This window comes from Chaetodon trifascialis, chromosome 5, assembly GCF_039877785.1.
Source record: "Chaetodon trifascialis isolate fChaTrf1 chromosome 5, fChaTrf1.hap1, whole genome shotgun sequence".
NCBI lineage: Eukaryota > Metazoa > Chordata > Actinopteri > Chaetodontiformes > Chaetodontidae > Chaetodon > Chaetodon trifascialis.
In genome coordinates this window covers 15934623-15956939 of record NC_092060.1, presented here as the reverse complement: position 1 = coordinate 15956939, position 22317 = coordinate 15934623, and the positions used below count along the sequence as shown (strand labels likewise).

The following is a 22317-nucleotide window of genomic DNA, read 5'->3' as shown; positions in this document are numbered from 1 at the left end:
AGGGGATGATGGCTTCTAACTGAAACGTGTGTGTTTTTTTCCTCGCAATAAATAACATGACTTTCTATCTGTGAGTGTCATTGTTTTGTTTGTTTTGATCCTTGCCACGACCAGGCACCTGATGCAGGATTAACATATGGAGCTGAGTGCGCTGCTGCTTTTCATTGTGAATGTATGGGGCACTGTTGGAAAAAGATAATGTCATGTGCTCTGTACCCATCACAATTTAGCAGTATAACAACCAAAATCTTGCGGCAGTTGTATGTTGTTGTTTTTTGTTTGTTTATGTTATTAAGGAGTTTCAGCTGTTCATCCAATGTAATTAAACCACACCCAGACAATCTTGACTTAATAGACTTGCTGAGTTTCTAGCTGTGAAAAGGGGTAATCCAGCAATTTTTTATTTGTCTTCCATAAAAATGGGGCACATGGGAGACAGGATTAAAAGACCACTTTCAAATGATCCAGTAGAGGCCAAGATATCCTGACCTTGAATCCCTAGAATGGATCAAACTACAGAAAAACTGGATCCTACATTTGACATAATGCCTACATCTTTCAAACTCCTCCACCTCCAGATTGTAATACATGCTTTGTGTTCAGAGATAACCCTCCTCAAGAGCCACAACTGTTTCCACAGGCTGAGGGGTGCAAATGCTGATAAGTCCATTGCTTTTCTTGTGTAAAATGTTGAAATACCCCTGTAATAAACTTAGTTAATCAATCAATTAATGCAAGTTAAAGATATTCAGATATTAAACTTCTTATGAATCAGCTCCATAGACATGTCACAGAATACCGCCTCATGGTGGCTGATCACCAAAGTAATCAGTACTTATTGTCTAAGGACCCTAAATCTTCTTGCTCTGATCTTTCCGTCTGATCCAAAGAAGTTGACTGACCGACAGAGAGACACCCAAACCAAAACCTTTTTCTCAGGGCTGTGCTCCCCAGTAGTTTGCTGTGGAAACATGACCGCGGAGCATTCCGAGCGGGGCCAGGTTATGCGCGGTTAACAACACACATTTCCTACTACACTTAAACGCATCAGCAGATCCTCCAGAAACGCCCTGTTGGGTGGGAGTGGGTGGGCCCAGACACAGATACAAACCCTAGCAAATAATTGCAGTTCATTGCGGAAGATGTGCAGTGAATAACTGATGTGTGAATGTCGTGCACAGATTGAAGCCTCATCAGTAAAGTGTTGATGAACTCTGGACACGTCGAGCTCTTCACCGGTCGACGCTTCTCACCGGACGCGGGTCTGCGCTTTCTCTCACGGAAGATGATGAGAGTGTTGCTGTTTCTGGTTGCCTGTTTTTGTGTGGGTGAGTAAGTAAAAATGATTAATCCTCCTTCAGGGACCTTGTATGTAAGATTAAAGCATGTTTGTATATATACTCTGTAGTAAGTACTTCACGTTATATCTGCTGTGGTGCTGAACTGAAGTACAATTCAAAACATGCCGCCGTACACTGCTGCTCGACGACATTTCACAGGGAAATATTATACTTGTTACTGCCTCTCTCTGGTTGATTTGTTTTTAAACGCAAAACACGTGATCAAATACGACATATTATTACAGATTATAGATTATTATAGATCTATATTATAGATTGATAGACATGAAATGCAAACCAACACTGGGATTTACATGATCACCATGTACTAATCACATTCACATGTTTGTAACTTGTCCTGCAACAAAACTAACATGGGACCATTTTATGTCTTATTACATTTATTATTATTGTTGCACAAAGTAGTAAGTACTGCACATACGTTATAAAATCAATTTCTGGGACCTTTCCATAAATGAACACCCTTAAGGGGGTTATTTTATAAAGAGCACTTAAAGTAAGTTTATCTAAAAACAAACAAAAAGCATGTGCTTTCAGTGAAACAGCCTTTTTAATGCAGGACTTTTACTTTTTTGCATTTTTATTGCAATTCTTACATCAGTAAAATGTGTAAATACTTCCTCCATCACTGTACATGATGAGGATCCGTAGATGTCCAAAGCACTTTTTATAGATAGGTGTCACTTCTGGATCAAAACCTTTTAAAACATTTTGTGTCCGTAAAATTCCCTTTTCCCCAGAGTATATAGTTAGTGATTACAATATGGTTGTGATATAATCTGATATATATGTGTGTCCATTTAAAAGTTATTCCAGGGCTATTCCTTGTTCGCAAAGGTTGCTGCATTAATTGACATTTATTGTATTTTCGTCAAACCTAAGGGAATCATATAATGCTAAAATGTAAATGTTAAATTTATTTCAAATTTCTAATGATTTCAAATGATGTTTGGTTTGTACTCTGTGTTTTGTCTCTGTTGGACCTCCTCTCCAGGCCTCTCAAATGTTGAGAAGGAGTATGGGAGCACACTCAGGTTGCTGATGCTCAGCTCGTCTCATTTCATCGAGTTCACCCAGTTGCATAGTTCAACTATGAGGATCTTGTGGCAGCGTGATTTTCCTCTGGACAGACGGGACAGTAGGCAGAAGGTGACAGACATCTACTATGTGCTGAGCAATTTAACTCAGGAAGACAGTGGCCGCTACGTAGTGAGAGACTCCAATCGCATGCCATTGTCGACCAAGACCATTGAAGTTGTCGGTGAGGATTCTTTTTAGTTCTCAGTTGTCTAATTTCAATTTAATTTCTTTCTGTGTGTCTGTCTGTCCCACTCTTTCTCTTTCCTTGGTCTTTTTTAGTGTATTAATACTCTCACTATACAAACTTAGACCAAGAAACAGGACAACACATGATGATTGTTCGGTGCACAAAAGATTTGGACTTTGATGTCTTTTTCGTCCTGTCTTCCAGCAACCTCGAGGTCCTACACACGGAGTCCTGGTGAAAGCCTCAGAGTCACTTTTGATCTGGAACCGCACTCCTGCAACATTTTCTTCTACCCAGAGAGCAGCTATGAAGAGACAGAGATAGTTCTTCAAGGCAGGCTGCAGACGTATTCGTATGGACAAGACTGCAGAGGGTTTGTTAACTTAAAGCCATGTGGGATTTTAAATGAGGACCTCAAACTGTCATGCCGGGGGCGCTTTGAGGTCAGAGATTCAAATGGCAACACGGCCTTAGTGGTGTCATTGGAAATGGATGGTAAGTAATCCGTGTGTTTTATCATAACTGTCACATTATTGAATTACCATCATACCAGAAAAGTTGTATATTTAGCTTCTTTTGTTTTTAGCTTTTGGTTTAACCCAAGGTCTGCAACTAATGATTATTTCCTCCTTGATTTCTTAAAGTATTTTGGGGTCAATTATTGTCTGAAAATTGTGGAAAAATTACCATCCAGAGTGACATCTTTCTTTTTAATGTCCAGAATATGCTCACATTTGAGATGCTGGAAGCAAAGCAGCAAATATTTGACATTCTTACGCATTACAATTACATTACAATCAATTATCCAAATTGTTGGTGATGCATTCTCTGCCCATTGACTCATCGTTTCAGAACCAGCATTTGACGGGTCTAAAATTGGGATCGGCTTTGGTGTTTCCTTGCTTGCAATGTTCTGCTGTAGCTGCATGAGGCGCTGCTGCTGTGGCAAGAGCTCCTCCAAAAAGGAAACATCTGAGACTCCTGAAGCTGAACCTGAACCTGCTGTGCATTACCATGAGGTGACGGCATTCTGCATAAAAGCTCCCTGACGCTTTTGTGCACATGCGTGTGCAGTAGTGCAAAGTTAAAATTCCTACTGTTGATTGTGCGTGTACCCATTATGTTCCTCTGAAATCCAAACTGCAGTACGACAGGGAGCCTGTTGGATCGAGGCCAGAACACCTGAGTCCACCCCCTGACACACACTACCCCGCTCCGCCCTCTTACAATCCGACAAACCCGCTGGTTAGTCTGCTTGCATTTCATAGAGATAACTTGTCCTCTTTTGTTTATTTTCTTCCTTCTCCATTACTAATGCGTGTGTGGCTTTACTCTGCAGATACACAACCCTCCAATGGATGTGCCGCCATCTTATTCTGAGGTATGACCTGCCGCCCATACCAGCCTGAGCATGCACACACACTCACGATACAGACAAGAGCCACGATGAGAATTTGCATTTCTTAATAGCTCTTCTGTGTGTTGTTTGTTCTTGTCACAAAGTCAAATTAAAGGTGCCCTGTGGAGTTTTGAGTGTGTTTTGCGGAGGCATTTCTTCCCTACCTTTGCTGTTTGCCTGTCCATCAGTGGAATACATCCCTGTGCACGGTGACAAACACAGTGGACCCCTCCATAAAAACCTTGCTCCACAGGGTACCTTTCACACCATGTTGCTCATGACGTGGCCACTCAACACCCCCATGTCAGTAGTGTCAATCCAGTTGTTTTGTAGCTTTTCCTTTATGTCTAAGTACGTTGAAGGTGATTTTTTTCTTTGGCTTTTAAACCATCTGTTCTTATTTTGTGCTGTAAGCAAGAGCTTTTCTTTGGGCCATAAGCAAGACAACTTTATTTGTGAAGCACATATACAGTAAAGCAGATTTCCCATGTTACCTGACACAGCAGCACACGGTGCAAACTGTAATTTAAAAGCCTCTAAACTCTGAATTACCAGTTGAAAGGTCCATTTTTTTGTTTTGTTTGTTTGTTTTTTGAGAATTTAAAGAACTTGCTCTTGTCAGCTAAATATAGAGAGCTGATTCTACTATTACTACGACAGCCCTGCCCTGTGAAGCTTATAATGCTCAGTTTTCGTTGTCACTGTATTAGAAAAGTGTCGATTTACCTCAGTGGACAGTTGCAAGCTGTGGTCAGTGTTGGTGTTGTATTGAGATGTGTTTGTTGACCCCGTTTAGGACATAAATGAGGGGATGGGCATGCTGTGTGAAAAAAACACACTGCTGACTTAATTCAGGCAGTTTAGCATTAATATGTGTGAGACTATTTGTGATACTCTGATCCACAGTGACATGTCTGTCTTTTTCTGTCCAGGTTTCAGTTCCAGTAGAGCGGGCAGAAGCTCCAGCCGTCCCCATCCCCATCCCCTCTGAGCCTGACCAGCGGTTTGAACTGAAGGGGATGAACTTTCCCTCTGCGCTCGATGCTGGCTCGGCTATTAGTGATGTCTATTCCTCAGACAAAATGAACTTCCTCTGAAAGCCTTGACATTGAAAGGTACACTCAAGTCTGTGAACTCATTCATTAGTGTGGCATTAAAGGAATAGTTCAGCAATTTGGGAAATGCACTTATTCACCAGGGGCTTCCTGGAGTCTCTGCTGGTTGCCTGGTAACTGGTCCCAGCCAAGAAATAGTCTAGCACATGACTCCCTGTAAAAGAGCCAATTATTGTTTTTATGCTTTGTTTTTAGAACATCTTAAAGCTGAAGTAGGTGACTTGTTAAAAGTAATTTTATGTCATATTTGATAAAACTGTCTCTATGCCCAGACAGCAGTACATGAAATATGTAATCTGTGAAAAAAAATGGCTCCATTGGTCCCACCTACTGCGATTTGCAAGAATCCACTGCGCCCGACACAAAACAACCAATCAGAGCCAGAGGAGCGTCTGAGGGAGTTTCTGACATCTGTCAGTCACTACTCACACGCTGCGAACTGCCCCTCCCTCCGCTCATGCTGCCAGCTCCTGTCAGGAGGCCAGTGAAAGCTATGGTGGAGCAACAGCCACCCGCAAAGAAGAAACTGCCCATACCACCGCTGCCAACAACAGCATATACGGCTGAGACAACAAATAACCATGAAGCTAATATGGTTATTGTTACAGTAACACTCCGCAGCACGTATGTTAGCGACTGTGATGTAGCGGCTGGGCAGAGTTAGCTTGTTTCCGATGCTAAGGCTAACATTACTGGTTGTCATGGCAGCAGTGACAACGCTGCGGGGAGGAGGGGCTTGGAGGCAGGGCATGAGTGCAGCGTGCAATCTTACCTACTGCAGCTTTAATTCGTGAGCTTTGGGGTGCTGGCAGGTAAATTCAGTCCATACAGAGCAAAACTTTCTAGTTTTATGCTAAGCTAAGCTTCATATTTACCACAGTTTCCCAAAATGTTAGACTATTTTAACATTTCCACAGCTTCAGGGGCAATTACACAGAAAGACACATGTTGATTCCTCACTTGTTGACAAATCTGTTCTTCCACAAACCGCAAATTCCATCGTGTTTCATCGTGCCAAATTTTATGACAGTTGGCAAAAACAAAAGGGCAAAAGTGAAGGCCACATTTTGCGTCTGAGTTAGACCCATTTCTTTTAATTTTCTATGAACTTTAGAGCCTTCAAAAGCTGCATGTGTGACGAGTGGAGTGTAGGACTACCCGAGGATCACAGATTCAAAGCCATAGGTGGAAGGAAATTGGGAGGAAAAAACACGTGCTCCAAACTGAGAATGCCTGTGTTCCTTACAATAATTCTCCCTCCGATGAGTCTCGCTTCGAGCCTCATCGCTTTCTCTTTGACTGAATAAATAGCTTTCATATCCCTGCAGGTCAGTCAGGGATACAACATTTACTGCAGACCAGTTTGACTTTTCAGGGAACATGCAAACATCAAGTAGCCTTATCTCTGCTAAACCCTGCAGCTCTGATCCACCATAAATAGCCTTGTTGTTGTATTTGGTGCTTGCATTATGCAGTTCAGTGAACAAAAATTAACTTCACATGAGCTTTCGATGTTTACTCATATCAATATACTGCATACCTACTGTACTGTAGAAATGTGTTAATAAGCTCAGGTGAGCCAAACACACAGTGACTGTGTGAAAACATCACAAACAACGGTTGCCTTTTCCTTGTGCATATTTTCAGTGGAAAGAGGCACAATGGCATAAAAACACCTTTGCGATGCACTCTAACTTCACTTAAACATGTTGCTGCATTTGTGACTTTTCGACATGCATGTTGCATGCCCACTAACCACAACTCTAGAGCTGTAACCAGAGCTTTAATAATTATTCATTATAGAATAATAGATGCCTGTTCTTTTCATTTCAGTGTCCTTTCTTGTGATTGTATCTTGTATTGTATATCAGGTGCATTAATGCTAATAAAACTCTACTGAATGGTTTGTGTTTGTACTTGTCTCACTGTCTTCGTGTTTTGACATCCAACATGATTTACAAACAATCCTGTGACACCACTGCAAGCGCCACCCAACCAACATGTCTCCACACAGCCAGAGGCTCATCCATGCATATTAATTCTTTCCCACCATACCAGCTGACTCACACAAGAAGCTCAACTGAGCAGAAGCCTTTTGTGCACCGCAAAGACAAACTAGAGCCATAAATCTGTTTGTTGTATGAGATAATCACCAATTCTTCGCGGACACATTTGTTGTCCACGGTGATCCTGGACACATCACATCTTTGTGCTTTATGTAGGACCACAGTGAATTCATGTCTGAATTGCAATAGCAAGCCTTTAAGATGTCATTGTAAACAGAAAGAAAATAGAAACTCGCCCTGAATACGGAACAGAAATGATGAGTCTTCACTTTACTACTGCTCCACACCGTGCCCTTTTAAATACTATTCATGCAATTGTTACCTGATAAAGTTATGTTTCTGGTCACCTGATGAATTAAGACCAGTTTTCACTCTCTTTTGGTGCTTTTTCCTCCACCAACCCCCTAAGGGAAATATCTGCTGCTTTTCTTGCTAATTGCTCCAGTATGTTTACTCATTTTTCTAGCTTTCTCACTGAAATCAGCAGTGTGCTGCAACCGTGAATGAGGCCGTGAGACTGAACTAAAACAGTAAAGTTGTCAGAAAACCAAAACAATGGGCTGAAACGTGCAATAAAGCTCTGTAGAGGTGAGGGAACTGCAGAGCAGTGACAAGCAACACCTTCACATCACATGGAGTCATTTATTGATCACAACAGCTAAAATCAAATGCTGCATTTAGACACACCTGCATGACACAGTGAGACCTCACAGTTTGTTTCACTGTGGATTCCTACCTGGCTCTCCCCCACAGCAAAGTGTAAGAGGGAAGTGAGTGTTGCTGCTGCTGCTGCTGCTGCCGCTGCTGGGTGAGCTAGCAGGAATGATTATTCTGGCACTGAGGTCAGGTTGTTCCACTCGGCTGGAGCGGCAGTGGGGGTGAAGATGGCTGGTGTGACCCCGGAGGATCAAAAAAGCTTCCAGTTGACTGAACAGCAGGGAACCAATCAGGCACAGGGGACTGAAGAGACTATAAACAGACCACAGATCAGCCTGGGTTAAACATAGTTAACTGGTTGTGGTGAATGGGAACTGAGGCATCAAAGATAAGATTGGATTATTTCACTTCCTAAATTCAATGCACAGATGGTTTATAGTCCACCACTTTGGAATCCAGAATAAATGATCTCAACAACTATTGGATGGATTACCACACAATACATGCATCCCAATAACTTTGGCGATTCCCTGAAGGCCACCATCAGCTCAAATTTGGCCTGATGCTTTGGTTTATGACCAAGTATGTGCAAAACTAATGAATGTTAGCATGCTGACATTAGCTTTTAGCTCTAGGCACTGCTTTGCCTAAGTACAGTCTCATGGAGCTGCATGGCTCTAGACTCTGTCTCGTTCTATCTGAAGAATTATGTACAATTTTGCCTTGACTTCTGTTTTTTTATTCATATGCGACTATGGAAAAAGACAAGACAGAAAGAGGACAATTTACTGTTTGACTTGTGGAGTCTAATCCTCTGTGCACACTTTGCTATTGCAGCTCTTTTATAACTTTGCGTGTGATTTATCATAGCAAAAATGTTCCTTGTGGTTTGGCTTTCTCTGAAGGCAAACAAAAAGAGCACTTCTCGTTAAAAATCCCAGAGACTTTATTTCCCATAACAGTTTGACACACATACAGAAACCATTAGTGTTACTATCACCTCTGTCCATCTTCACTCTTTTCCCCTCCACCCTCTCCCGTAACTATTCCCCTTTCCTCTTCTCTATTGCCTTCAGCCGGCTCTCCAGGGAGCTCAGCCTGTTGTCCACTGCAAAAGTCTTTTCAGAGCCCGAAGTGAGCAGAGTCAACAGGACGCATCCCAGCACCAGGACGCCCAGGCGAACCGCCGTGGTGTCCGCAGTGGCAGTCTTGTCGGTCACGATCAGTCCGAAAAGCCAGAGCGCCAAGACAGTTTTCATCATCCAGAACACTCGCCTCGTCACACAAATCAACAAACGGAGAACAATGGTCAGCACCCAGTAGCCAATGAGGGCCACCAGACCCCACTGGGCAATGGAAGTCACGCCCTCTGGAGTGAAGCGAGGCAACGTCAGTGAGGCTGTGGAGGGAGGAAATCAAGTTTAGGCATATTTTCATAAGGAATAAAGCTTGAAAATACAGCACAAAAAAACAACAGGAGTAACTTCAAAAGGAGTGGAAGACATTGCCAGAGGGAGAGGCAAGGCTGCATATTTTCAGTTGCACTTAAAACTTCCATTGCCACAGATCCTCTTGCTCCTGCAGACAATTGTCTGCTTTGAGCTAACAGTAGATCACGCAATCTATACACACACAGCCCATCCAGGTACCCACCATCGAATCCTGTGACCCTGAGGATCTCTGTGACATAAACAGCGATGACGTTCAGGCCGCTGGCAGCTCCTTCAGCCAGGAATCGGATCACCATCTCCAAAAACTGTGGGGGGGTGGAGACATGTTTTACTTTGCTATCAAACATGGTAACAATGCAGAGAGGCAGCATTCTGACCACAGTAATAACCATGCAGAGAGGAGAGACAGATCAGTTTACAAAAACACAGCCAGTCTATGTCTATCCTCCAATATAATTCACACTCGATATATATATGAAGCTGCAAGACTGATCGTTCAAACTTGATGCATTAATATAGAAGTCTTACAGACAGTATGTGCTGCTGGGCTGCACCTTAAGATAGAAGAAGTGTTGTATTGTTGACTTGGACAAACAGCTGTGCATGCAAGTGACAGCTGGACCGTGCCCCTCTCTATTCCTGTACAGTCTCTGCTCACCAGCCCCCCAAATCTCACTCACACACACACACACACACACACACACACACACACACACACACACACACACACACACACACACACACACACACACACACACACACACACACACACACACACACACACACACACACTGTGGCCTCCTCAGGCAAGGTCAAGGGTATCCCAGTGAGTTGGGCAAGTATCTTATCTGCACCTGTTGCACTGCACACGGGCACATATGTGATGACTGTCAGAGCGAGACTCAAGAATCTGTCACTCGGTGTAAGTGTGTGTGTATATCAACTGAAAACACACTTAATCATTTACTGCTCTGTCTGGTATAGAATGGCTCAGTTTCCCAGCCAATTACATACTTAATGTTTTAGTGACGAATGATCGGTTCATGCCAAGGTCAGGCTGGTGCAGCCACGGACATTTTAAATGGTGTGATGCAGCTCAAACAGGCCAATGAAGTGGCACATAGAATTTTCAAATCTTTATTTTCAAGAAAAAAAAAAAGAAGCTGAAAATGCAAATGCAAAATGCCCTCATCTCATTAATGCTTTAAATCTGAATTGATGATTACATTTTGAAGACGGGGAGTGCAGAGCATGCACATCTATTTAAAGTATTTCATATGTGTGTCTGAAGACAAAAGTTCTGCACAATGTACTGACAGCTGCCAGTATGTTATGAAACAGCGTCTCACAGATCTTAAAGGAATGCTGCTCTGTCAGAGGTACGGGGATCTATGCAGTATGCAGATCTTTTGTCTGCCGTTTGCCTTCAGGGTTAAATCCGATCACTAAGTGACATAACTTTTGTCATTTTAAACTGGGCTTTCTCACGAGAGGCCAAACTCAGACGGGATCACGCTCGATTTCAGTTTGGGGACTCGTAAAACAAATCCGAGGATCATGTACACACCCAATATTTTACACTCAGAGCTACCAACTCAGTCATGTTGAACACTTTCAGCCAGCTTGCCAGCACACAATCTCATCACTACAAACAGGACTGCAAGCAGCTTCACCACAGTCATGCACCTACTCTCTACACTTGCTATGGGGGGACATGAGCTAAACAGAGCCACGAGAGGACTCTGTTTAAGGGACCATGTCAGGGCAGATGAGATGAAGACACCCAGGAGGTTTTCTTACCATGGCCACCGTATAGACGTTCTCCTGACCAAGCAATGACTCAAGAAACAACACTGCACTCTGGGGAGAAGGAAGCCACAGCGGGGTGGAAGCAGGGAGACAGAGAAGTGTGTGTGTGGGTGAGGGGGATGCATGGGTATAAGGAGACATGAAATGAGGGCAGAGAAGATGAGGGGGATCAGGGGAGAGATTAACAGGTTGAGGGGAATGTGTGTGTGTGAAGGGCGAGGAAATGGATGGAGAGAGATGACAGGGTTGGAGTTGAAAAATTAGTGATCAGTTCCAGTTATTGATCAAGAATAGTGACAGAGCAAACAGTGAAGTTAGACCAAACACCCAGTAACGTGGGATATTAAGTAAAGAGGAGTGGAAAGCCACTTCCTGGTGCAGGGAGAGAAACAGTAGGCTATCACCCAGTGGTGCACCTCCTCTCTGTACCTCAACAGCTGACCGGATCACGCCGCTTCCAACCACCGACTCCGCGTAACGCTGGACCTCCTGGTAGGTTTCGACGATCAGAGTGCGGAGTGTGACGGCCGGTGGCTCAGCTTCGGCTCCAGCGCAGCCCACCGCCAACAAGAGCACCAGCATAGAGATGGTGAGGAAAAACCGAGGCATGGCACCTCCGCCGCGCCCAGAGCCAGACGCGCAAGCGGTCATTGTTACGGATTAAAGAACAATAGTTTGTTAAAAAAGTGTGCTAAAAAATGGATGTGCACAGGTTGACGCTGCAGCTCACAGCAGGTTGAGCAACTCGCAGACAGTGACTCAGACAGGCTTGTAAATCAAAGACTTAAAAATGGCTTCTGTTGAGAGCAGGCATTGGCTACGGAGCGATTTTGAACAATCGTGCTTCACGATCGGCAGGAAAATAGAAGAACCAGCTTCTGAAATAACACACCGACTCCTTCAAGAGTCAATCTGCAAATTACACTAAATTAGTGAGTGGAAAAAAACCCAACGACTCAAAGCGAGCTGAGTATTTAATTATAAACTTTGGCAGCGCTGCAAGTACCCAATCCAGGCTCACTCCGCTCCGTCAAGGGCGCTCCAGCATTAACAGAGGCTATATTTGGTAAGAAACCGTCAAAGGCTTAGATCCAGCAGGGGTCGAGACATATGACCATCGCTCAAGAAAGCAGAAATGTCCCAAAGTTTCTGTTGCGGGGAGCTTTGCGCGTAAAACGGTAAAAACGCGTTGAGCCGACCACGAGCCTCCCAAAGCCTCTTATTTCAGCTCTGAGCTCGAGTCCACTTGTGCTCCTTTGTCTCCGAGCTTTCATCAAATGCTCTGCTGCGATGGATTACGTTGCACAACCTTTTAAAAACTCCTCGTCGCCGCTGCCCGCAGGACGCTCCCTTCCTTCCAGCGTTTCTAACGACAGTTTCCAATATGAATACACGTCTACATCTCCAGGAAGGGGGAGGAGGAGGAGGAGGGGTGGAGGAAGGCGCTCTGCGAACGGATAAACAGGAGATTTGCACACTGGGACTTGTGGTTTAATGTTCTAGGTCAAATGTTAAGATTATTCACAAACGTTTCAAATCGAAAAATAGAGAGATGGACGCAGAAGCTGAACAGTTTAATAACTAGTGGAACAGGAAGTACACAGCATCAAGTCAGATGTGAGAGGCAGAATTCAAATAAGTGAAACAGTAACGACATACAGCGCATGTACATACACACTGACATTATGCAAACATCCAGCACACTGCCAGGACCTTAGTTTCCTGCTGCACTAATCTTTTTCTTTGTATGCTGGTATGTTGAATTGGCTGTTTTCACACATGCGCACGCACGCACACACACTCTCACTCTCTCACACACACAGACCAACACAATCTCATCCTCCACATTCTTCCTGCACCAGGATCTGACAACACGCAGTAAAGTAGTGGATACTGGAAGGGAGGAGCTGAATTCAGCCACCATGAGAAAAAAAAAAAAAAAAAGAGAAAGCGTTCAGTTCAGAGCGTCACTGCGGGCCTACGAGGCTGGAATCATCCGGAGATATCACACTGATAGTGTCCTGCACACACAGGAAGAGGAGGAGGAGGAGGAGGAGCGGGGGTACGTGTTCAGAGTGGCGAGTCTTGCTCCCAGCAGTATTTGTACCACTGCTCGTCTCGCTGACCCCTTTTCCTCGCCAGTATCTGTGGGCGACCGCAGCTTTAGCCGATGTAAATGCGGTGGAAGTCGTTTGCTCCGAAGGCGGCGTTGCACTTGGGGCACTTCCTCTGACGCGTGTCATAGCGTGTCTTCACGCACTCGAAGCAGAAGACGTGGAAGCACTTGGTCAGCACCGCATCCTTCACCCGAGAGTTGCAGCAGGGACACGTTAAACGAGCCTGGGAAGAGGGAGAGAAGAAGAAGCCATTTTTGTCCTGTGCTGGTTTGTTATGAGTGGACACATTCAAGCTAAACCGTCCTTAACTGAGACACAACACAAGATATGAAGGCTGATTAGAACCCTGAGGGCCCTGTCTAAGTCTCAAGACCATGTAGAGGACATGAAGTATGGCAGCGTGCGTAATCAGAGCATTCGGACCCTTCCTCGATAGATCAAACCACTTACAATAATGTGTGATGTCGAGTCTTCACACAGCTGGTCAGAATTTTAAGTGTTCTTGTGTGTTCCTGTCAAAAGAGTGTGATCACGCTGACAGTTGGTCTCATTTGGTGGAAACCAGTGTGAGGAAGACTACTTTGGTTCATTCAGTTGAGCTCAGAGGACGAATTGAGCCTCTCGAGTCCCATCAACCCAGACTGTTTCGAGTCTCTGCTTGCTGCCTTCCAACTGCTCCAGGAAACAGTCTGGTGTATAAATCCCCTCAAAATGTCCATTTTTCTCACTTCAGTTTTAATACAGATTAAACAAACAGGACATAACGTGTGAATCACTGAGCACAGAGGTGCTGGTAGGTGGCTAGCTGTTTCCCCCCGCTTCCAGTCTTTGTGCTAAGCTAAGCTAATCAGCTGCTGGCAGTAGCTTCATATTGAGCACATAGACATGAAAGTGGTATCAATGTTCAAATCTGACTCTCAGCAAGAAAGTGAATAAGTGTATTCCACGAAATGTGAATGTTAATGCTCTGAAGCATGACCAACAGTCACACAGAAAACAACTCAGTACAGGACAAAAAGTTACTGAAAGGTATTGTTCATTTCTGGGAAATAAAATTTACTAAAGGAGTAAAGGCACAAAAACACATGGCTGTGTCTTAAACCTGGAGCAGCATCTATGATGCTTGAATACCGAGTCTACAGTCTTGAGGCAGGATAAGGGAAAACAGGAAGTTTTCAGAACACCGTATAACAAACAGAAACCAACCTTGTAGTCATTGATTTCTTCATTTAGGATGTCATCTCCATTGCTGATTTTCTCAGCTGGTTTCTTCGCCTTCTCGATCTTTCTCCTGAGTTTGGAGATGTCCTCCTGAAAAACAGTTGGCATGAACAGATGTAAGTAAAAGGAGCCCATCTTCCATATCTTACTCTCATATGACAACAGGTGTAATGAATGCAGTTCTCTTTAGCAGTTAACATTAGCAGCTTCCCACGATCATGTGAACGCATGTTTGGACCTTGTCTTGCCTTTTCAGTCGATCCACTGCTTGTGCTTGGGTGTTTATTGTGTGGTTTTACCTGTGCTCGTCGGGCATTAAAGGACTCTTTCTCCCTGGAGATGCTGTTCTCGACAACTTCCTCTCTGACCAGGTTGAGCCTCTGCTGAACCTGCTCCAGTTGAGTTCGCACCTCCTCCGACAGCAACGCCGAGTCCTGAGCCTGGAGGACGGATGGAGAGATGTTTTCACTTTTCCCTCAATGAGAATGTTATTTCTCCTCACACTGCACAATCCTTCATGTATTATGTGTGTGAATGTGTGTTGAGGAACTGCACATCTACGTGTTATTACAACTGAATTTCCTCACTATGAGCTCACCCTTTCAGGGATCAATCATCTCTGCAGCTGTGGCTCATCATTACTGAACGGTGTGTTACCTTGCGTTTGTTCATGTCCAAAGCTTGTGTTCGAAGTGCCAGCTCTCTCTCAGCAGTGCTGATGGTGCCCTGCAGCAGGCGTTCCTTTTCCTCGAGCTTCCTCACCACCTGCAGCTGCGCATCGACCTGACAAATGGGCACAACACCAAAAGATTATGATAGTAGACAAAGATCTGAAAACAAGCACTAGAGCCAGAAGACAAATGTGACATTTTGAGGTAAAGAAATGACAGCAGGAAGTTTTCAAATTAACTGTGCATGTCACAAAATCAGCATGTACTACAAACCCCTCTACTTGCAGATTCCACCTCATTTTGACACCTGGTGGCTCACCTGTGTTTTTAAAGTGAGCAGTTGGTCGGCCAGCTCCTCCTTCTCCTCTTTCAGCAGCTTGTGGATCTGGTTGGACTTGATCCGCTCGCTCATCAGCTTGAAGTTGGCATCGTCTTTTTCTCTGAGCTGCTGCATCAGACGGATGTTCTGTTCCTGCATGTCCTCGAACGCCTGGCCCGTCACGTCCATCTCGCTCAGCAGTGCGTCCTCCTCCTGCAGGGGGAGCAGTGAGGCCATGCAGTGTGAGAGAGGGTGAGCGAAGGGGGGCTTTGTTCACACATTGTAACAAAAAAGAGCAGTTCACACACCTGTTTCGCTATCGAGAGCTTCTTGTTGAGGATGTCGATCTGCTCCTCCACAGAGCGGATCTTCCTCAGAGCCTCTTCATCTGCCATTTTCTTGCCCTCCCTCCTCTCCCTCTCCTCCAGCTCCCTCAGCCTCTGCCGCAGCTCCTCTCCCTGGAATCAGTCAACACTCTTATTATGGGACTAAGACAGCACAAATATCCATAAATCACGTCAGAAATGATCTCAAATCTTCTGTATATGGAAACACAATCTTAACTGTAACAATCAGACATGAACAATGCTGCTCTTGAACACTTACTGTGTTCACTTGTGTGTAAAAGTTTGTGTGTAGGTGACTATGATCTACAGTGTGCATCACCTCTGACTTGGACTTCTTCTCTGCGGCCATGAGCTGGACTTTGTCTCTCTGCTCCTTTGGTGCTGAGCGGTACATGTCCAGCAGCAGCTTCATCTCCCTCTGGGACTCCTGGGCTTTCCTGCACAGTCAAGATAAGAGTCTTAAAAAAAACCTCAACATCATCTAAAATCATAAAAACCACAATCCAGTGTCAGAAATCAGTGGTATTGCACTTGAAATGAAAATGAGGGAGGAAATCATGCTGCGGACTATTATTACCACGTTTTTCACCGATTTCTCAGTGCTAACATGTTTTGTTTACCTACCATATATATTGAGACAAGAGTCTACTATTAGGGATGCACTGATCCAATACTGGTATCCGTATTGGTCCCAATATTGAAGAAAATTCTAGATTGGGTATCGGTGACAATGAGCCTGATACATAGGTATGGTATAGGAGCTGTGAGGGGCATCGTGCAAGCAACACTCAGTGCCACTAAGTGCACATGACGTGGACCACATTGTTTTCAAAATGAAGCGAGCTAAAGGATTGGCCATCTGGAACTTTTTCACACTATCTCAGCCTACAAACTCGAAGGCTACTTGCAGAGTAAATATTCTGAGGGACGGTGGTAAAATGTCAAGTTTTAACACAACCACAAAGCTCTCAAGTGTCACGCATTGGGCAAGAGACACACGCATTTCGACCCATTCACATGCTCACACGCCACATCTCACGCAGAGAAATTACCAGGATAACACCCACCAAGTTGCGCCGCTATTTATTATAACAGTGGAGCAGGTAGAGGAATTAGTGATGTATCGGTCGCGGATGAAACTGCTCTTAGAGCCGGCTCTTTGGAGTGAACGATCAGAGCCAGGAGCTGCTTTGTTTTTTATTGACTTTTTTTTTTTCTGTTCAACCCACTTGTGACTGGTCAACTACATGATGTGTGGTGGCTTCTGTGTATATGCACTGAGCAGGAGGGGAAGGGACGGAGGTTACAGACATAGCGCACGTACGCCCACACACACACATTTCACTAAGAAATGCTGAATAAAATAAATATTTTTATTTGTACGAGTTTATGTGTCATTTATGAGATCAGACCCCTGTCCCCATTTAAAAAATAGGAAAGAAAAGTTTAAGTCAAGTCTGATGCACAAAAGAATGATCCCAGTCTTTTCCACACAATGAGACATACCATTTGTTAGGTAATTCAGCGCTGTTTTTCTGTATCGGTATCGGCTGATTACTAAACCTCACATATCAGTATCGGTATTGGAGGTGAAAAAAGCGGATCGGTGCATCCCTATCTACGATTCCATGTGAGCCTCTGCCACTTGAAAAAAATCAGCACCATGTAAAATAAAGACCAGCTCCCGCACATGCGACTTACTTGAGTTCTGCCCGGACAATCTTCAGCTGCTCCATCTCCTTCCTCTTTGACCCTCCCACCATAGAAAGGCGCTCCCCGGCCGACTCCTCAGGCTGGCTGCTGCTCCCTGGCTTCTCCTTCTCTTCTTTTATCAAACTGCTGCTCCCGCTGCTGCGGGTCGGCCTCTCTCTCTCCTTCTCCTTCTCTTTCTCCCGCTCTCGGTCTTTCTCCTCTTTCTTTATCATGTCCTTTTCTTTCTTTTCCTCCTTCTCTTTCTTCTCCTCTTTCTCCTCCTCTTTTACTGCTGCCTCAGGCTCTACTCCAGGCTCCGTTTTCACTGAGGCTCCTACAGAGAAAATAGAAGAAATGGGACAGTCCTAATATGCATCATAAGAACACTGTGAAACCATCTAGTTGTTCACTTTCCTAATTTAAAAGCGAACAAACATTTCATAGTCCATTGACTAAGTGTTAGTTACCGGTGCTGCTGGGGGTGGAGGAGCCGTTGTCGGGCTCTGTCTTGATCACAGGCTCCCCAGAGATGGCTGGGGTCGAAGGAGATGTTGTCTCATCCTTCACGTCCATCTCTGTGCTCGACTGCGATTGGAGGATGGCGCTCCCCTTTGTGGCGCGGACCTGTAGAGGCAACAGATGAGTGTTTCAGTGTGACGTGTGCTGCTGAGGTTCTGCTTTACTATATCTATATCCATCCCACTATCAAAGTGGCCCAGAGCAATGTGAGCACAGGAGCTTCTCTTGTTTCCTTCTGACCTGGTTGAGCTCAGCTTGAGTCTCTCTTAGTCTGATCTTGTACTTCACCACCTCTCCCTTCATCTGCTGGTTGTGGGTTTGCAGCGTGCTGATCAGGTGACGCATCTCCCTGTTGATGGGACCTGAGAGCCGAAGGCAAACAGGAAAAAAAAAGCAAGGGTGGGTCCTTAGTTCTATTGCCTTTTCAGCACAATACATGCACCTCATTTGCTATTTAGAAGCCTGAACCTGTTTGTTACCTGCTTGCTCGTTGGCGGCAAGAGTCTGTTCGAATTCGATGCGTAACATCTCATACTCCTTCCTGACCTGAGCCAGCGTGTCCTCCAGCTGGAACACCTCTGTACGAACCTTCCTCTGCAAAGCCACCTCATCGTTCTGCACGCAGAGGGGATGAGAGTAAGACTGGGACGAGAGATCGCAGCGACAGACACTGACACAGGCAGACACTTACCTCCATGTGTTCCAGCTGTCGGAGCCGTGCCGTCCTGGTGGTGTTGAGACGAGCGCGTGTCTCATCTAGCTGAGCCTTGAGGATCAGAGACTCATTGTAGAGCACAGAAAACTGCGACTGTAGACAGCGATACTCAGACGTCTCTTTTACCAAGCCCTCAGCTCGACTGAGCAGCTCCGCCTGAGAGGAACAGAGAGGAAGGACAGAAAGAGGCAGAGACAGTAGAAGAAAACATATTCACTACAATAAACTGGCATTTTACGCTGATGCAGAGCTTCTTTCCAAGGATCATTTAATTTAGACATGTCCTCTTTTTCTACTCATGTGGCCTCAACCAACTTGAATTTGCTTCTGGTAAAATGTATTTTGTCATAGCAGTAAATGAAAGTTATAGGAGAGTGAAGTTTGGAGATGTCATCTTTAACACTTTTGAGGAGGGTATGTCATCATACTTCATCGAATCAAAGCCAAAAGAACGGCATGTGAGAAGCACAGGTCCACCTTCATGCTGTTGTTCTCCTGGTGTACATTCTGCAGGTCCTGCTGGAGCTTCTGCAGCTCAATGAGGCGGTTGTCTGCCAGTTCTGTGTTCTCCTCCATCTCACTGTTCATTTCTTCAAACTTGAAAGAGGAGCAAAGAAGGAAAACATCAACCAGCGTGAAGTATGAAAAGCAAGGTGTGGAAAGAAAAGGACAAAATCAAGATCACATCACATCTTTGTCCCAACTACCAAAACTGGGAAATCCAAACTCCTACCTTTCTCTTGTTAATGGTGATGGTCCCACAAACACTGCTGGCCTCCCCACACACCTTATAGCCTTTGCTGTTTACCTGGGATGCATTACAGAAAGTGTTACAACATACTTCAATATAAACATGTGAGCATTTGCACAACACTGTCAGAGACAAAGAGGCACAGTCAGTCAGACAGTCAGTCAGACAGACAGACAGACAGGCAGGCAGGCAGGCAGGCAGGCAGGCAGGCAGGCAGGCAGGCAGGCAGGCAGGCAGGCAGGCAGGCAGACAGACAGACAGGCAGAGCACATCCTCACCCTCTCCAGTATTTCGATCAGGTGTGCGTTCAGTCTGTTCTCTCGGCGGCGGATCTTCTCCATGTCCCACTGGAGCTCCTCGATCAGAACCTGCAGCTCGCTGACACGCTGGTCTGCTTTGTTAGCGGCGCGACCCAGAGACCGGGACTGGACAACGACAGGAACACAGAGACTTGATACCATGCAGACAAGAGCTCAGAGAGACATAACGCCTCTTAAGACTGCAATTTCTAACAAAGCCACGAGCAGCAGAAGAACCAAATGAAGTTTTTGATAGCTTACTTTAAACAGTGAGCCACAGTGTGATGATGTTGTTGAGGGAATCAAATCTATCATGTATTTATGACCTGTTTCTTATTCAAATTAACTCTCCCACAAATAAACAACTGCCATCGTGGAAGCAACACAGCAGAGTGCCACAGTCCCAGCAGTTTTCAAGATTTTACATGCATGTTTGTAACTATTAAGGATGGCTCGACCTGAAAGGGAGCATATGAGGATTAAGTTAGGATGAGTTGTACCTCGCTTGTCATGTGACTGTGCTTCTGCTTGAGGTCCTCAGTCAGCTGTTGCAAGCGCTCATTTTCACTGGTCAGGAGGGAGTTCAGTTTGGAAGCTATCTGCCATTGACTGCCCTCTGGAAAGAAAACCAACAATCAGGTCATATTTTATGGGTGCAAACATATAAAGTGATTTTATGAATGTTTCCCATCCTCAGCTGTGCTCCACTGCTGCAATTTCATCACGTCTCCTTCTGTTTTCTCTCACCAGCACCAGAGTCCAGCTCTGCCTTCAGTTGGTCCACAGTGTTCTTCAGACACTCATAGATCTCCACCACATGATGGGCCTGCTTCATGCTGGACTCCACCCTCTCCTGCAGCTCAGCCTCCATCTCCTCACTGCTGCTGCTCGCCAGAGTGGCCAGGAAGGAGTTTGCAGCCTCTCCCTGTTGGCCTGAGTGACAACAGCAGGAAAGAGGGTTTTGATCTCTGGTTTGTTAATCAAACATCTACTCCAGCTTTCACAGTCATGACTCTCCATCTTTACCTCTGTCCTTGGCCCTCTCCTGGTTGGAGTCGCCGTCAGGCTCTGGAGTTTCTGGCTTGAGGCTCCGTCCTTCACCTGCCAGAGATTTCTCAGGTTCGCTGCTTGCTTGGTCGTAACGCCTGATGGTCAGTTGAATGTTTTCATCAAACTGAAGGAGAGAGGACAGCATTGCATTTAGTCTCTTTGATCTTTACAGGAGACAGTTAATGTTGAACATGCAATTTTGGCTTTTGCTTCCTTGTCTGCACTTACCTGGTTCCAGTATCTGTTGAGGATCAGCAGACTGGCATCATCAGTGGCCTGGCGGGTCTCCAGTCTCTCAATTCGCTCTCGCAATTCATCCTCAATCACCTGCAAACCAGCGAACCAAAGGATGAGCCTTTCTCCAAACAAGAGAGTACATAAGTGCAGCTTCCTGTGTGTGTCTTTATGAAGGGTTGCAAACAAACACTGGAGGATTCATTTACTTGTCTTTGATCAAGAGCTTCTCCCAGTTTTCGGTTCTTGGCCTGCAGAGCTTTGATGTCTTGTTCTTCCTGAAAAAGAATCCAAACATGAGCACGAAAAGAAAAAGCACTCAAACAGAGAGACTGTACGCCTTTATGGTGAAGTGAATAACTGTGTCAGCAGTAAAGTGGAAAATAAAGGGGGAGCTCACCGAGTTGGACACTCCACCCAGTTTGATGACCGTCTCTACCGCGGTACTCCCCCCGGCAGCGGCGCTGACACCGGCTCCTCCGTCCTCTCCTTCCCTCTCCCTCCGCTTCTCTGGGGGCGCACCGGAGGACGAGGAACCGCTGGGGTCCGCAGGACGCTTCTGTCCCGACATCCTCAGACTCCTGGAAGCAGAAGTACAGAAAAAAGCAAACTGTGACTGATGGAAAAGGTGGAAGACTGCTGGATTCAGATGAATGAACGACTACGCTGCGTTATGTTGTACATTTGGCAAACTAACGTTAAGTGGCCGCAGATAACTGCTTTCATGTCTACTCTGAAAACTTGTTCATCTCACTAAGTGATGAGCAGTCGATACAAAAACACACAAAACGACTTATCGCATTTTAAAAGCCGAACAAGCTGATTAAATCAGTCAGTGCTACGTTAGGCTAACGTTAGCCGTTTGCTAACATCAGCTTTACATGCTGGTGAGGCTCCGTGGAGCTTGACTCTGGCCCGACGGGTCAGTGCATTTACTCTGAAATATTGTCAGTATCACTCACACCTAACCGAGGTCTTACCGCTTTAATTGTTAAGGGGTTATAATGAACTAAGTCAGTCTGGGGCTGTTGTTGTTGCGGCTCCTTGCTTCTCGGAAACGGAAGTGTTGGCGAGCTTGGTGGAACCGTCTTCAGCTAACATTGCGCCACCTACCGCCACGGAGGAGCTCATGTGTCTCTCTTCGTTCAGTTTGGGGGTCCGGTGGCACAGGTTGGGGTCTCCCCCCAACCCCCTCCCCCCTTTTTCCATCAAGTTGAATGCACTTATTCTAGATCTCATTATAGATAGTAGATGCAT

General features: G+C 45.2%; 3 protein-coding genes across 5 annotated transcripts; 1 reads left to right on the top strand and 2 right to left on the bottom strand.

The window, feature by feature from the left end:
• The first annotated feature begins 1063 nt into the window (after positions 1-1063).
• Positions 1064-6374, top strand: LOC139331362 (uncharacterized). Of its 2 annotated transcripts, XM_070962805.1 has the most exons (8): positions 1064-1328; positions 2356-2622; positions 2833-3123; positions 3481-3647; positions 3775-3873; positions 3968-4009; positions 4960-5142; positions 6257-6374. In XM_070962805.1, the coding sequence occupies exons 1-7, from the start codon at positions 1208-1210 to the stop codon at positions 5122-5124; spliced, it is 1152 nt and encodes a 383-aa protein (XP_070818906.1). In that variant the 5' UTR covers positions 1064-1207; the 3' UTR covers positions 5125-5142; positions 6257-6374. The 2 variants fall into 2 exon arrangements, with proteins under 2 accessions (XP_070818906.1, XP_070818904.1); XM_070962803.1 differs by lacking the exon at positions 6257-6374 and having other exon boundaries at positions 4960-5341.
• Positions 6375-8787: 2413 nt separating this feature from the next.
• Positions 8788-12652, bottom strand: LOC139331095 (voltage-gated monoatomic cation channel TMEM109). Of its 2 annotated transcripts, XM_070962406.1 has the most exons (4): positions 11555-12652; positions 11117-11176; positions 9519-9621; positions 8788-9264 (listed from the first exon to the last, which is right to left on the bottom strand). In XM_070962406.1, exons 1-4 carry the CDS (start codon positions 11774-11776, stop codon positions 8909-8911), a joined length of 741 nt encoding a protein of 246 aa, XP_070818507.1. In that variant the 5' UTR covers positions 11777-12652; the 3' UTR covers positions 8788-8908. The 2 variants fall into 2 exon arrangements, with proteins under 2 accessions (XP_070818507.1, XP_070818508.1); XM_070962407.1 differs by lacking the exon at positions 11117-11176.
• Positions 12653-13040: 388 nt separating this feature from the next.
• Positions 13041-22128, bottom strand: rnf20 (ring finger protein 20, E3 ubiquitin protein ligase). Its single transcript, XM_070962405.1, has 22 exons — positions 22041-22128; positions 21461-21641; positions 21270-21338; positions 21055-21153; positions 20803-20950; positions 20524-20709; positions 20277-20392; positions 19756-19902; positions 19460-19534; positions 19204-19323; positions 18703-18882; positions 18491-18626; positions 18252-18373; positions 17960-18116; positions 17502-17826; positions 16120-16237; positions 15762-15911; positions 15454-15666; positions 15121-15246; positions 14763-14903; positions 14449-14553; positions 13041-13465 (listed from the first exon to the last, which is right to left on the bottom strand). Exons 2-22 carry the CDS (start codon positions 21629-21631, stop codon positions 13289-13291), a joined length of 3081 nt encoding a protein of 1026 aa, XP_070818506.1. The 5' UTR covers positions 21632-21641; positions 22041-22128; the 3' UTR covers positions 13041-13288.
• Positions 22129-22317: the final 189 nt, after the last annotated feature.

What these genes read in the sequence shown, in the direction of transcription:
- LOC139331362 (XM_070962805.1), top strand. Translation starts at nt 1,208, where the DNA reads ATGAACTCTGGACACGTCGAGCTCTTCACCGGTCGACGCTTCTCACCG. An exon ending in CAAGACCATTGAAGTTGTCG is followed by an intron (nt 2,623 to 2,832) that starts GTGAGGATTCTT and finishes CCTGTCTTCCAG; the next exon opens with CAACCTCGAGGTCCTACACA. An exon ending in ACAATCCGACAAACCCGCTG is followed by an intron (nt 3,874 to 3,967) that starts GTTAGTCTGCTT and finishes TTTACTCTGCAG; the next exon opens with ATACACAACCCTCCAATGGA.
- LOC139331095 (XM_070962406.1), bottom strand. Translation starts at nt 11,776, where the DNA reads ATGACCGCTTGCGCGTCTGGCTCTGGGCGCGGCGGAGGTGCCATGCCT. An exon ending in TGATCCGGTCAGCTGTTGAG is followed by an intron (nt 11,177 to 11,554) that starts GTACAGAGAGGA and finishes CCTTCTCCCCAG; the next exon opens with AGTGCAGTGTTGTTTCTTGA. An exon ending in CAGGGTCACAGGATTCGATG is followed by an intron (nt 9,265 to 9,518) that starts GTGGGTACCTGG and finishes CTCCCTCCACAG; the next exon opens with CCTCACTGACGTTGCCTCGC.
- rnf20 (XM_070962405.1), bottom strand. Translation starts at nt 21,631, where the DNA reads ATGTCGGGACAGAAGCGTCCTGCGGACCCCAGCGGTTCCTCGTCCTCC. An exon ending in TCAACAGATACTGGAACCAG is followed by an intron (nt 20,951 to 21,054) that starts GTAAGTGCAGAC and finishes TCTCTCCTTCAG; the next exon opens with TTTGATGAAAACATTCAACT. An exon ending in AGCTCTCGATAGCGAAACAG is followed by an intron (nt 15,667 to 15,761) that starts GTGTGTGAACTG and finishes CTCCCCCTGCAG; the next exon opens with GAGGAGGACGCACTGCTGAG.